A 13,666-nucleotide genomic window follows, 5' to 3' on the forward strand; every position below is an offset into this window, starting at 1 on the left:
AGGTGTTCAACACCCCACTCTCCACACACCCGGCCGACTCACCGGGGCACGATGTCGACGGTGGGTCGCGCCGCGATGGGTTCCTACGCGGACTACGACCCGTACGAGGCGCGCGGCATCCCCCGCGGCATCCCCGTCGCGTCCCCCGTGGCCGGCGGCGGAGGTGGTTACGGGGCCACGAACGCCCCGACGCCCTTCGCGGTGCAACCCCCGGTGCAGCAGAGGATGACGGACGACCCGAGTGCGGGACTCGGGTTTCTCGGCGCCATCGACGGGGTTTTCCTGCAGGAGAAGGTTGAGATGTTGGAGGTCATCACCGGCTGCGACACGCACAACGTCTACCACGTCACCCCTGTTCCGAAGGGCATGCTCCCGGAAGGGGTCGTGCCGAAAGAGTGGATCGACTACTTCACCAATCAGGCGCACTCCACGCCGATGCTCAAGGCGAGGGAGGAGGGCGAGTGCCTGGAGCGCGTCTGCTGCCCAAACTTCAGGTCTTTCACCATGGACTTCAAGGACGGCACGGGCGCGACGTTCTTCACCCTGCACAGGCCCTTCAACTGCACGATCGCCACACCGTGCTTCATGTGTAACCCCCAGCGAATGGAGTTGACGGATGGCCACGGAGCGCACGCGGCGCACGCGTCGGAGGAGTTCCGCGCGTGCTGGTGGTGCACGCGATCGTTCGTCGCTCACGACGAGGCGATGAACGAGCTGTACAGGGTGCGCGCGGGCGATTGCGCGACGATGCGGGGCAAGTGCAACTGGTGCGCCCCGAGCTGCTGCAACGAGAGCTACGACCTCGACGTGCTCGAGCCCGCGGAGACGCGGGGAGTGGGCGCCACCGCGGCGAACGTGTGGCCGGGTTGGACGTGCGCGGGCATCACGGACAGGAGCAACATCCTCATCAGGTTCCCGCCCGACGCCACGCCGCGGCAGAGGGCGGCGCTGCTGGCGACGATGATGCTGGTGGAGTTTAGTCACTTTGAGTGGAAAAAGGGCGAGCACGAGGGCAACCTCGCGTACGCCCTGTGAAGCGAACGTCGCGTGCGTGACACGTCCGGTCGCCCCAGACCGATTCGCCGGAGAGCCGACGTAGCACCCGACGCTCACCTTTCAAAAATACGACAGATTGTATCATAACACTTATGATACGTCGCCCTTCGCGCTTCGCCGACGTGATCGACGCTAGAAACCTAGTCTAATAAAAACGACGAGTCGCGCCGAGACGCCGCGAGGCGCTCACACGCGCAGGTGCCGGGGCAAGGGTTCGGCCACGTCCTCGACGTCGGACTCCGCGTCGGACCAGCCACCCGCCTTGAACCCCGCCAGACCCTTCGTACCGGCGACCTTCTCGAAACCACCACCTTCAAGCTTGAACCCGCGCATAAACGCCCGAGTCGCCGCGAGCTCCGACGCGCACATCAACCGGTTAAACGCGTACACCTCAGCCCTCCAACGCTCCCTCGATTCCTCCCGCGTCGTCGACGACGACGCCGACGACGCCCGCGAACCCTCGAGCGCCCGGCGACCGGATCCGAAGCGACGGAAACCCGAAAAAGCGTCGCCGCCGTCGTCGTCGCGAGACGCTTTCGATCCGACGGCGGAGCGATTCCCCGTCGACACCCGCGCGCTCGCCGCCTCCCGCGCGACCCTCACGCGCGCCGCCGCCCCCTCCCGAGCGGACGCGGCCTCCCTCTCCCTCTCCCTCTCCTTCTCCCTCTCCATCTCCCGCGCCAGCTGTGCCGCCGCCAGCCGCGACGCGTCCGCGCTCGTCGCCCTCCTGACGCGAACTCTCTCCGCAGCCGCAGCCGCCGCCGCAGCCGCCGCCGCCTCGGCGTCCGCCCGCTCACGAGCGAAAGCCTCCGCCGCCGCCGCCGCGCGCGCGCGGGCCTCCTCCCTCGCGGAGCGCACCCTCGCGGCGGCGGCCGCGGCGGCGGCCGCGGCGGCAGCTTCCGACGCCCTCGTTCGTTCGACCCCAATCGTCAAAGCCGCTCGCGCTCGAGCCGCCGCGTCTTCCCTCGCCGATCTCACCCTCGCCGCCGCCGCCGCCGCCGCCGCCGCCGCGGACGCCGCCGCGGACGCGGAAGGGGAAGGGGAGGTGGACGCGCTGCGGACGCGGACGGGGCGGGGGACGGGAGAAGGAGGCGACGGCGGCGACGGACGGTTTCTGGAAGCTTCCGGCGTTTCACCGGGGGGTGCCTCGTCGTTTCGGTCGTCCCCCCGCTCGTGAAGCTCCCCTTTCGCGACCGGCGCACCCTTCTCGGTCTCCGCGACGGAGGGAGGCGGAACGGACGCCGGTTTCGTCGCGGACGCCGTCGCGGACGTCGTCGTCGTCGCACGCCGCCCGGACCTGTTCGGCGTCGGCCGGGGGTTGGGCGACATGGCGGTGGCTCGAAAGGGCCGTACACGGATGGAGCCGGTCACCGACGACGACGACGACGACGCGGAAGCCACGGGCGCCGTTCCCCACGCCGACGTCGCCGCTTGAGCCGCGGGGGACCGCCGGGGACGCGCGGGGACGCGCGTTTGGGCCCCGGCCGCCGTTCGCGCGCCGGGCGACGCGCTCCTCGATCGGGGCGAGTACTCAAACGCGCGCGTCGACGTTTGAAAACTGCGCCCGTTTGGGGTCGGGGATTGGGTCGGGGACCGGTGTCGGGGCGCGGCGGGGGGCGCGCGGGCGGTCGGGCGCCCCGTCGTCGTCGACGACGCGCTCGTGGCGTCGGCGCCGGACGGCCGCGGGCGCGACGGCGCGGGCGCGGGCGGCCTGGCGACCCTGGTCAGCGAATGACCGACGACCAGTCCAAGGCCCAGCGGGTTCAGGGTAACGCCCGTGAACGCAACCTCCGGTGGGGTTCCCGGACCATCGCCCGCGCCTCGGTCGCGGCGCGACGCGTGCGCCCCGGATCCTCTCCCCGCCCTCGATATCATGCCCGTTGGGACGGGACGGTCCCGCGCCGGGGACGCGGTGGGTGTGCCCCCTCGGGGTCCGAGAGAATTGAACTTCTCAGCTCCGAACGTACGTAAATTCCCGATTGTTAACCAACCCTACCCCACAGGGCGCCCACGGCGGGGGATGCCGCGACCCGACCGCAACGCGCAATGGGTGTCCACCCCGGCGCTACTGCGCCTCTCCGCCAGCGCGGCGGTCATGAACGCCGTCGTGCCCCTCGCGCTGTGCCTGCAGGTGGCGCTCGCGGGCAAGATGGCCGGGAGTTCGGTTCAGGCTGCGTTCGGGCTGGTCGTCGTCACCTGCGGCATGGGCACGACCGTGTTCAACTTCCTCGTCGACGGCGTCGTCGCCAAGGTGGGCACCGCCATCGGCGCGAGGCGATGGGACGAGGCGCGCGGGAGGGTGCGCGCCGCCCTCGTCGCCGCGCTCCTGTGCGGCGGCACCGCGACCGCCGTCCTCCTCACCATCCGGACGCCGCTCTTCGTCCTCTTCGGCGCCGACCGCGCGGTGACCGCGCGCGCCAGGGCGTACTACGCGTTCCGCGCGTCCGCGATCCCCCTGCAGTGCGTCGCGAGCAGTACCAACGGGTGCCTGGGCGGCTACGGGCGCGTCCACGCCGCCACCGCGCTCGGCATCGCCAGGGCCGCGGCGGAGGTCGTCGGCGTCGCCGCAGCCCTCGCGTCGGCCGACAATGGGAGCGACGACGGCCGACGGGAGCGAGGCGCGATGGTGGGCATGGGCGTCGTGTACGCGGCGTGCGTCGCGATGCACGCGGCCGTCGGCGTGACGCTGGTGGCGTGCCTGGTCCCTGACGGCGCGCGTTCGAGACTCGGGATATTCAGAGGGATATTCGGCGGGGCTTCGAGGAGAGAGGACGGCTATCTCGAGGTCCCGGACGCCCCCGACGGCACCCTCGACGGCACCCTCGACGGCACCCTCGACGGCACCCCCGACGGCACTCCGTTCCTCACCGACCTCGCCGACTTTGCGATGGACGGCGCGTCCATGCTGATCCGGTCGCTGTTACTGCAAGGGTCGTTCTTTTTCGCGATGGTTTGCGCGAGTCGAAAGCTGGGCGCCACGGGTCTCGCCGCGCATCACGCGGTGACGCAGCTGTGGATGTGCAGCGCGTACCTGGTGGACGGGTTCGCGACGGCGGGGACGGTGGTTGGATCCAGGCTCGTGGGAGCTGCGATGGGGAACGAGTTAACCTCACCCGGTAGGGGCGGAAGAAGCGACGGGAGGACCGGGACCGACGCGAACGACGAAGCCCCCGGTGACTCACCGCCCGGTGACTCACCGGACGTTTCGTTCGAGGATACGCTCGCGTCGCTGCGCTCGGTGTGCGCGCGTCTCCTGCTCCTGGCGGTGGTCGCCGGTGTCGCCATCTGCCTCGGCTTCGTGTGGTGTCGCGCGACCCTCGTCCGAGCGTTCACGTCTGACGCCGCCGTCGCGTCCGCTCTCCTCGACGAAGATCTTTGGCGTCTCCTCGCGTTTTCGCAGCCGCTCAACGCGGCGGTGTTCTGCCTCGACGGACTCGTGTACGCGTTCCAGGACTTTGGGTTCGTGCGCGAGGCGTTCGAGGTTGGGGTTGGGTACGTCTTCGCGCCGACGCTCGCGTGGGCGTACGGGAAAACACCCGCGACGCTCGCCGCGGTGTGGACCGCCAAGGTTGCGCTCAACTTGTGGAGGCTCGTCGCCTTAGGAGCCAGGATCGCGGGTTGGTGCCTGACCCGCCGCGGTCTTCGAGCGGCGTGCGAGAGGCGGCGGGGGGGTGGCGGGACGGAGGACGGGGGCTGTGAGGAGGGACGGGGCGCGCGGGAGGGACAGGGGAGGGGGAGGGGGAGGGGGAGGGACCGGCGCCGCGGGAGACGCTCCGCGGACGTCGCCGAGGACTCGCCTCGGGGATCTCTGCTGCGCGACTTCGACGAGTCCGCCGGGTTGGAGGAGGGAGTTGGGTCGCCCGCGACGTCGGCGGAGGGGTCGTTTCGCCACTGGCGGCTGCGCTCGCCCGAGGAGGGAGCGCGGTCGCCTTGATGAGGCCGCGGGCGGGCGGTGAAAATAAAACTTTGCAGTCTCCAGCCGGTGTGTCGTTTCACGCACCGAACCGATTTTTTAGCCCGGAATCCCGGATCAGAGGCGGCAACTGACAATTTTAATCCAGATACAATTTTACGACCGTGATCTACATGGTGTTCTACACGGTAGTGCTACCGGTACCGCGCTGTGGACGGGATACACCGAGGGCGTCAGAGCGCCCACGCGCATACATCACGAGCGGAGCATCCATCAGGCCGGAGCATCTCGCCTGTCGATCGATTCCGAACCCCTCCACGCCCGTCGCTGTTGTGGACGCGAAGGTCCAAAGGTTAAAAAAAAATATCGTCGCGTGACACACACGGCGGCAGTCAGCGGGGCAATTCCGCATCTCGGGCGCCCGCGTCGGCGCGGCGAGACGATCGGGTCGGCATCGGTACGACCCTCACCGACCGTCTTCGCGGCTCGCTTTCACCGCGAGGAGCGCGCAGAGCGGGTGAGCCGTTGAAACTCGCTGGTCATCTGGTCCCCGAGCTCTCGAAGCCAACACGACACCCCACACGGTCGACCTTGTTCTACCGCGTCACCGTGGACAAGGACCACCGCGCGAGTCTGATCGAGCCCGAGCGGTGACCAAGCGCGGCGTATCTATCTATCGGGCCGGTGCATCCCGCCGCTCGACACCTCGCGAACCCGACCTCTCCGCTCCGGCCATCGCCGAACCGGGGGCGCATCTTCGCGTTTAGTTGGGCTTGAGAGGGGGCATTTCAGGCGGCATTTCAAGACTCCGACGGGCTAATCGAAAGGGCGCGCTCAGGTTTTGGCGCCAACGCACTGGGACGATGACGGTCGGTGTGGGGCGCCGAAAGCTTTCGCCGGTGCTGCTGGCGCTCTGCATCGCGGGACTCGTCCGTTCCGCGACGGCGGCCCTCAACACGCCCACGTGCCCTGCGGTGCTGGACGCTTACACCGGCGGGGCGTCATCGGCTACGCTCAACGGCGGGCAGCAGCACACGTTCTCAGCCACCGGGGTCATCCAAGTGAGGCTGGACCTGACCTTCGGCTCGGACGTGAACACCAATCAGGTATTTTTCCTTTTCGGCGCGCCGTCGCAGTGCGGCGGCCTGATCGGGGACGTCACGACGGGTGGCAACCTTCGACTCTCCGTGAATTGCAACTATGATTCCTCGGATATTGGTTTGACCAGCGGGACTGGGGCGGTGTCGCCGAACACCAGGTACGTCATCGACTACGTGTACAATCAGGTGACCAAGCTCGCGGAGATATACTTGGACGGCGTGCAGATAGCATCCGGCACCAAGAACTGGAACGAGAAGTTGTTGGACGGCTACATCTCCGTCGGCGATGAAGCTCACGCATCAACCGTCAATGCGTTCCAGGGCACTTTGCACGAGGTGAGCATGTACGACTGCGACTACGGCTGCGGCTACGACTGCGGCTACGAGCCCTCGTGCGCGCCCGCGTTCACGTCCACGGCGGGGTATCAGACGCAAGTGGGCACGGGCACCACGCACAATTTCGACCCGGCCGGATCGATTTACATGCGGGCGGTGGTCACAACCTCGGACGCGTGGGGGAGCGGCTCGGCGCAGACGGTGGCCATCTGGGGCTCGGTCGCGTCCAACGGGTGCGGCGGATGGCGAGGGTGGATCGAAAACAACATCATCGGCATGGATGTTCAGTGCAACGGAGGGACACCGGGATCTGATGCCGGCGCGTCCGTCGACCTCACCTCGCTCGGCGGGCTCTACCTGAACACGCTCTACACGCTGGAATTCTTTTACGACATGACACGAAATAAGGTCAAGTTTTGGGTGAACGGCGTGGAGGTCAGCCCCGCGGGTGGGATATCGAGAAACTTCTATCCAACCGACGGGTATCTATCCATCGGCTATAGCGGTCACGGCGGCAGTTCGCCTTACTTCGGGGGCTACACCACATCCGGCACGATTCATGAACTGTCGGTTTACGACTGCAAACCGCCGCCAGAGCCGTTCACGGACCGGGCCGCCCTGAAGACCGCGGTGGACAGCTGCATCGCCGACAGCGGTGACGGCACCGGCGCGACGTGTTGCTCAACGGACCTGGCGTGCCAAGACCGAACAAACACCGTCTATCGCTGCGGCGCGGCTGCGTGCACCGATATGCCGGATTGGGACGTGTCGCTGGTGACGGACATGTCGGAGCTGTTCAACTCCAAGGCTCAGTTCAACGCGGACATCTCGGCGTGGAACACCTCGCAGGTCACGGACATGGTTTCCATGTTCATAAACGCCGCCGCGTTCAATCAAGCCATCGGCTCGTGGGATACCTCCAAGGTCACGGACATGCAGTGGATGTTCTATGGCGCCACCGCGTTCAATCAACCCATCGGCTCGTGGGATACCTCGCAGGTCACGAGCATGCAGTCCATGTTCCAATCCGCCGCCGCGTTCAATCAACCCATCGGCTCCTGGGATACCTCCAAGGTCACGAGCATGGTGGGGATGTTCTATGGCGCCGCCGCGTTCAATCAAGCCATCGGCTCGTGGGATACCTCGCAGGTCACGAGCATGGTGGCCATGTTCCGCAACGCCGCCGCGTTCAATCAACCCATCGGTTCGTGGGATACCTCCAAGGTCACGAGCATGTCGCACATGTTCTATGGCGCCACCGCGTTCAATCAACCCATCGGCTTGTGGGATACCTCCAAGGTCACGAACATGTGGAACATGTTCTATGGCGCCGCCGCGTTCTACCAGGACATCACTGGCTGGAGCAGCGCGTCGCTGACCGACTCAACCGACATGTTCCTCGGCGCCACCGCGTGGCTCGATCGGCTCGAGCGAGTCGACGGATCCACCGACGGCCCGATCAGCCAGTGGGTCCACATGCCGTGCCTGGTGGACGAGCGGGCGCAGTCCGGGTGGTGCGTGCCGTGCGGCGGCATGTTCTCTCTGAACGCCGCCGGCGACGACCCGGCTGCCGGCGGCGACACCGTCTGCGATGGCGACAACCAAGGCCTCAAGGACGCGGTGAACGCCTGCCTGTCGGTGGTGCCGAGCGGCGAGGCGTGCTGCTCGACGGACCCGGACTGCACCGACCCGAGCTCGGCGCGGTGCAGGAGCGCGGGGTGCGTGGACATGCCGGATTGGGACACGAGCCTCGTGACGGACATGTCGAAGCTTTTCCTGGATTGCTCCAGTGGCGATTCGTGGTGCGGGGGCGTCGCCTTTAACTCGAGCTCATTCAACGAAGACATCGGCGGGTGGAATACCTCCAAGGTCACGAGCATGATGCAAATGTTCCGTGGCGCCGCCGCGTTCAATCAACCCATCGGCTCCTGGAAAACCTCGCAGGTCACGAACATGGGTGCCATGTTCTATGACACCGCCGCGTTCAATCAAGCCATCGGCTCGTGGGATACCTCGCAGGTCACAAACATGGGGCACATGTTCCTTGGCGCCGCCGCGTTCAATCAAGCCATCGGCTCGTGGGATACCTCGCAGGTCACGAACATGTGGCACATGTTCGAAAACGCCGCCGCGTTCAATCAGGACATCACCGGATGGAGCAACGCATCGCTGACCCTCTTCAACGACATGTTCACCGGTGCCACCGCGTGGCTCGATCGGCTCGAGCGCCGCGACGGATCCACCGCCGGTCCGCCGAGCGAGTGGTACGTCGGGCCTCCCGACAGCGCCGCGCTCAAGGACGCGATCGCCGGGTGTCTATCGGCGGTACCGAGCGGCGAGGCGTGCTGCTCGACGGACTCGAACTGCGCCAACTGGGTTAATGACCTGAACGACCCACCGCGATGCGGGGTCTTGGGGTGCGTGGACATGCCGGACTGGGACGTGTCGCGGGTTACAGACATGTCGGAGCTGTTCAGATCCAAGGCTCAGTTCAACGCGGACATCTCGGCGTGGAACACCTCCAAGGTCACGGACATAAGTTACATGTTCACTGACGCCGCCGCGTTCAATCAAGCCATCGGCTCGTGGGATACCTCGCAGGTCACGAATATGGTGAACATGTTCAATGGCGCCGCCGCGTTCAATCAACCCATCGGCTCCTGGAAAACCTCGCAGGTCACGAGCATGTCGGGTATGTTCTGGGGCGCCGCCGTGTTCAATCAAGCCATCGGCTCGTGGGATACCTCGCAGGTCACAAGCATGTGGTACATGTTCAATGGCGCCGCCGCGTTCAACCAAGCCATCGGCTCCTGGGATACCTCCAAGGTCACGAGCATGTCGGGTATGTTCTGGGGCGGCGCCGTGTTCAATCAAGCCATCGGCTCGTGGGATACCTCGCAGGTCACGAGCATGTGGTACATGTTCTATGGCGCCGCCGCGTTCAATCAACCCATCGGCTTGTGGGATACCTCCAAGGTCACGAACATGTGGAACATGTTCTATGGCGCCGCCGCGTTCTACCAGGACATCTCTGGCTGGAGCAACGCCTCGCTGACCACCTCCACCGCGATGTTCGCCGGTGCCACCGCGTGGCTCGATCGGCTCGAGCGAGTCGACGGATCCACCGACGGCCCGATCAGCCAGTGGGTCCACATGCCGTGCCTGGTGGACGAGCGGGCGCAGTCCGGGTGGTGCGTGCCGTGCGGCGGCATGTTCTCTCTGAACGCCGCCGGCGACGACCCGGCTGCCGGCGGCGACACCGTCTGCGATGGCGACAACCAAGGCCTCAAGGACGCGGTGAACGCCTGCCTGTCGGTGGTGCCGAGCGGCGAGGCGTGCTGCTCGACGGACCCGGACTGCACCGATCCGAGCTCGGCTCGGTGCGGGAGCGCGGGGTGCGTGGACATGCCGGATTGGGACGTGTCGCTGGTGACGGACATGTCGGAGCTGTTCAGATCCAAGGCTCAGTTCAACGCGAACATCTCGGCGTGGAACACCTCGCAGGTTACGAACATGCAGACCATGTTCCGTGGCGCCGCCGCGTTCAATCAACCCATCGACTCCTGGAAAACCTCGCAGGTCACGAACATGGTGAACATGTTCAATGGCGCCGCCGCGTTCAATCAACCCATCGGCTCGTGGGATACCTCCAAGGTCACGAGCATGTGGGAAATGTTCCGTGGCACTGCCACGTTCAATCAACCCATCGGCTCGTGGGATACCTCGCAGGTCACAAGCATGGCGCACATGTTCCGAGAAACCACCGCGTTCAATCAACCCATCGGCTCGTGGGATACCTCCAAGGTCACGAGCATGGGGTCCATGTTCAGTGCCGCCGCCGCATTCAATCAAGCCATCGGCTCGTGGGATACCTCCAAGGTCACGAACATGGTGTACACTTTCTTTAATGCCGCCGCCTTCTACCAGGACATCACCGGCTGGAGCAGCGCGGCCAGCTCCACCGGGATGTTCAGCGGCGCCACCGCGTGGCTTGATCGGCTCGAGCGCGTCGACGGATCCACCGACGGCCCGATCAGCCAGTGGGTTCACAAGCCGTGCTTGATTGACGAGCGGGCGCAGTCCGGGTGGTGCGTGCCGTGTGGGCCGAACTTCATAAACGACAAAGGGGACATCCCGGCTGACGGCGACACGACGTGCGACGAGATGACGTGCTGTCAGGCAAAGATGAAAAGGTTCGGCATGATCATCAAGAGGAAGCCCTAGAATCCTCACTTGTTGTACAATCCTCACTTGTCAGCTTGTAGAATCCTCACTTGTTCCATGGTGTACGACAACGGCGAGACCTTCTGGGACTCGTTCCACATCGTCGTGCGGGAGCAGATCTGCAACTCACGCATCGAACGCGTCCGCGTCGTTCTCTTCTTGCCGCGCCCGGTTCGGCCTCGACCCCGCGTCCGCCCTCGCGAACGCCACCCTTCGCGAGCGAGCGCCTTCCTTCACAAACGTCCGCGCCTCGCGCCCCTGCCCCCGCCCCGTCTCCCGCCCCGTCCCCCGCCCCCGCCTCGCGACACCTCCCTCATCTTTTTCTTCTCCGCGCGGACGGCGAGCGGAGGCAGCGTCTCGTCGGGACCCGTGGGTAGCGTCTCCCCGAGCTCAGCCTCCACCTCCGCTCGAAGGTCCCTGAGCACCTTCACCTGCGCCAGCTTCTGCGGGCTCAGTATGTCCCAGTATATCCCCTCGGGTTTCGCCGGCTGCGCGGCTTTATCGATCCAGATGGTCCTCGTCGGCGTCACGATGAGATCGACGGGCACGTCGTGTCTCAGCAGCCTGCGCGTGTCGATCTCGCCGCCGTCGAGCAGCTGAGTGTCGTGCACCGTCGTCACCACAAGCGTCGACTCGTCAATCGTCCCCATCATCCGCATGATGGCGTACTCGAGCTCGGCGAACCCCTCACCCTTGCCGAGCCTCGCGCCCGATCTCACGTCCACGGCGCACGAGCCAATCACGAGTAGGTCGCACTTCCGTCCGTCGCGCATCTCGTCCAGGGAGAGGGGCACGCCGTGCGACGCGACCCCCGCGGAGGTGCAGCACTTCTTGAGCACCTCCGCGTCGGCGGCGATTGCCGGGACGAGTTCCTCGGAGAGGATGGAGAAGAATCCCGTCCTCAGCCTGGGCTGCGGTGTCATGAGGGTCTTGCCAGCCTCGAGCACCGCCCTGCGCACCGCCTTCTGCGGGGTGTCCGGGTTCACCTTGACGCACTTCGCGTCCTTGAAGCACTGGAGCGCCGTGAGGTTCGCGGCGGCCTTGTCCGCGTTGACGAAATTTGGGATGCGGTGGTGGACGGGCCTCGGAAACTGCGCCACGTTGGTGTCCTCCATCCGGTCCCATATCCGCTTGCGGATGGCCCACTTCCACTCGCCGTGAGGGTCGTCCCGCGCGGCATCGTCTACGTCGGCGGTCTTCCTTTCCAGCGCGTCCGTCATCCTCTCGCGCTGCGCCCGCATGGCGCTCGCGTCCGCCTCGAGTCGAGCCCTGTCGTACGCGGACACGGACGCGTCGTCGTCGTCGATGATCGTCGATGACGCGAAGACCCGACGCCGCGCGCGCGGCGGGTCCGATCGGCCGCCGCGCCTCGGCGCCGGGGTCGCGCGCGGAAGCGCGGCTGGTGAGAGGAGACGCGCGCTGACGCTCATCCTCCGCGGATGTCGCCACCCGTGCTCGGGGCGTCGCGCGAACTGATCCTATCCCGCCAGTGGCGTCGATCTCTCAGCTCTGATCACTCGTTTTCCAACGCTGTGAATCGGGCCGAGTCTCGACGCGCGCGGCACTCCGCGAGACGCGAGCGCCCGGGCATCTCGGGCCGCGCCCGGGAGTCGTGAGACGCATCGGTGAGCGGTGACATGTGCGCCGACCACCCCGCCGTCGCGGCGGAGCTCGCGCGCCTCGACGCGGTCGCGGACGCGCGAGAGGCGGCCGCCGCCGAGGCGAGGGATGCCGGCGACGACGCGGCGGTGTACGTCGAGGAGGTGGCTGGGCGCGCGAGGTGGGCGGCGGACCGCGCGCGCGCGCTCGCGACGGACGCGAGCGCGCGTCCCGTCCCGGCGAAGCCCATCCCGCGCGTGCACTGCTCGCGGCTGTCGCTCGCGACGTTCCGCCGCGAGTACGTCGCGCGCAAGGAGCCCGTGGTGATCTGCGGCCTCGGGCCCCACCTCACGGAGGATGGGGAGAGGGGCGACGGGCTCGGGTGGCTCACGCGCCACGGCGCCAACAAGAAGGTGGCGGTGACCAGGGACAACGCGCACGTCAACTCCACCCTCGCGTGCGCGGACACCGAGATCCTCGACCTGGGCGAGCACCTCGCCCGCGTCCTCCCGCTGGACGCGCCCAACCTTCCCGAAGATGCGCAGGAGTTTGGCTCCCGCGACGGCGACGGCACCTACCTGTACGATTGCGCCATGCCGCTCAAGCTACCGAGCCTGCTCAACGCCGTGAGGGTCCCGAGATACTTCGTGCACGATTTCCTGCAGCGCACGAGGGACGTGCACGCCTTCACCGCGTCCTGGCCGTCGCTCTTCGTCGCCGCGCCGCACACCAAATCGTCCCTGCACGTCGATCAGTGGCGAGGCAACTTTTGGATGGCGATGGTTCGGGGTACCAAGCGGTGGACCCTGTTTCACGACGAGGACGTGCCTTACCTGTCCCCGGACTACGGACGCGGGACGCTGGACCCGGCGTTTCCCCGAATGCACGTCATGGACGCCGCGCACGCGAGCTGGCGAAGGCGCAACGCGAACGCGGCGGCCGCCGCCGACGACGACGAGAATGGTAAAAAAGAGACGCAGCCGCACTCGGCGGAGGACACGGAACCGTGCGATTCGCATCCGCTGCTGCCGTACGCGCGGCGCTGGGACGTCGACCTCGGGCCCGGGGAGGTGCTCTTCGTCCCCGGGGGTTTCCCCCACGTCGTGCACAACCTCGACGTGACGTGCTCGTTCGCCGGGAATTTCATCGACGAGAGCAACCTGGACTTCGCGCTGAGAGATTTGAAGCTCCTCGGCGCCAAGTACGGGACGCAGATGATGCGGACGCACGACGCCATCGACGAGGTGTGGTTCGACCCGGAGGATGAGGTGTGGGTGGAGGAGTGTTTGGAACCGAGGCGGTTGGTGGTGAGGTACGAGGATTACCTCGGGGGACGCGCGGGACGGTGGGGGGCGGCCGACTGGGACGGGATACCCGACGAGGAGGGAAGATGAGCCGAAGAGATTTTTTTCACGTGTGATCATGAGGAGACTGAGCT

General features: G+C 66.6%; 6 protein-coding genes across 6 annotated transcripts; 4 read left to right on the forward strand and 2 right to left on the reverse strand.

The window, feature by feature from the left end:
- Positions 1-51: 51 nt before the first annotated feature.
- On the forward strand, positions 52-1,035 carry MICPUN_62255 (predicted protein; the record flags this gene model as incomplete). The annotated part of the gene is made up of 1 exon (XM_002504744.1): positions 52-1,035. One exon carries the CDS (start codon positions 52-54, stop codon positions 1,033-1,035), a length of 984 nt encoding a protein of 327 aa, XP_002504790.1.
- A 207-nt stretch (positions 1,036-1,242) lies between these two features.
- On the reverse strand, positions 1,243-2,931 carry MICPUN_62256 (predicted protein; the record flags this gene model as incomplete). The annotated part of the gene is made up of 1 exon (XM_002505054.1): positions 1,243-2,931. The coding sequence occupies one exon, from the start codon at positions 2,929-2,931 to the stop codon at positions 1,243-1,245; it is 1,689 nt and encodes a 562-aa protein (XP_002505100.1).
- Positions 2,932-3,076: 145 nt separating this feature from the next.
- On the forward strand, positions 3,077-4,993 carry MICPUN_62257 (Multidrug/Oligosaccharidyl-lipid/Polysaccharide flippase; the record flags this gene model as incomplete). Its single annotated transcript, XM_002504745.1, has 1 exon — positions 3,077-4,993. The coding sequence occupies one exon, from the start codon at positions 3,077-3,079 to the stop codon at positions 4,988-4,990; it is 1,914 nt and encodes a 637-aa protein (XP_002504791.1). The 3' UTR covers positions 4,991-4,993.
- Positions 4,994-5,832: 839 nt separating this feature from the next.
- MICPUN_62258 (predicted protein) lies at positions 5,833-10,629 on the forward strand (the record flags this gene model as incomplete). Its single annotated transcript, XM_002504746.1, has 1 exon — positions 5,833-10,629. One exon carries the CDS (start codon positions 5,833-5,835, stop codon positions 10,627-10,629), a length of 4,797 nt encoding a protein of 1,598 aa, XP_002504792.1.
- A 233-nt stretch (positions 10,630-10,862) lies between these two features.
- Positions 10,863-12,059, reverse strand: MICPUN_62259 (predicted protein; the record flags this gene model as incomplete). Its single annotated transcript, XM_002505055.1, has 1 exon — positions 10,863-12,059. The coding sequence occupies one exon, from the start codon at positions 12,057-12,059 to the stop codon at positions 10,863-10,865; it is 1,197 nt and encodes a 398-aa protein (XP_002505101.1).
- A 207-nt stretch (positions 12,060-12,266) lies between these two features.
- MICPUN_62260 (predicted protein) lies at positions 12,267-13,622 on the forward strand (the record flags this gene model as incomplete). The annotated part of the gene is made up of 1 exon (XM_002504747.1): positions 12,267-13,622. The coding sequence occupies one exon, from the start codon at positions 12,267-12,269 to the stop codon at positions 13,620-13,622; it is 1,356 nt and encodes a 451-aa protein (XP_002504793.1).
- Between the last annotated feature and the right edge of the window lie 44 nt (positions 13,623-13,666).

This window comes from Micromonas commoda, chromosome 11 (assembly GCF_000090985.2).
Source record: "Micromonas commoda chromosome 11, complete sequence".
In the NCBI taxonomy this organism is placed as follows: Eukaryota; Viridiplantae; Chlorophyta; class Mamiellophyceae; order Mamiellales; family Mamiellaceae; genus Micromonas; species Micromonas commoda.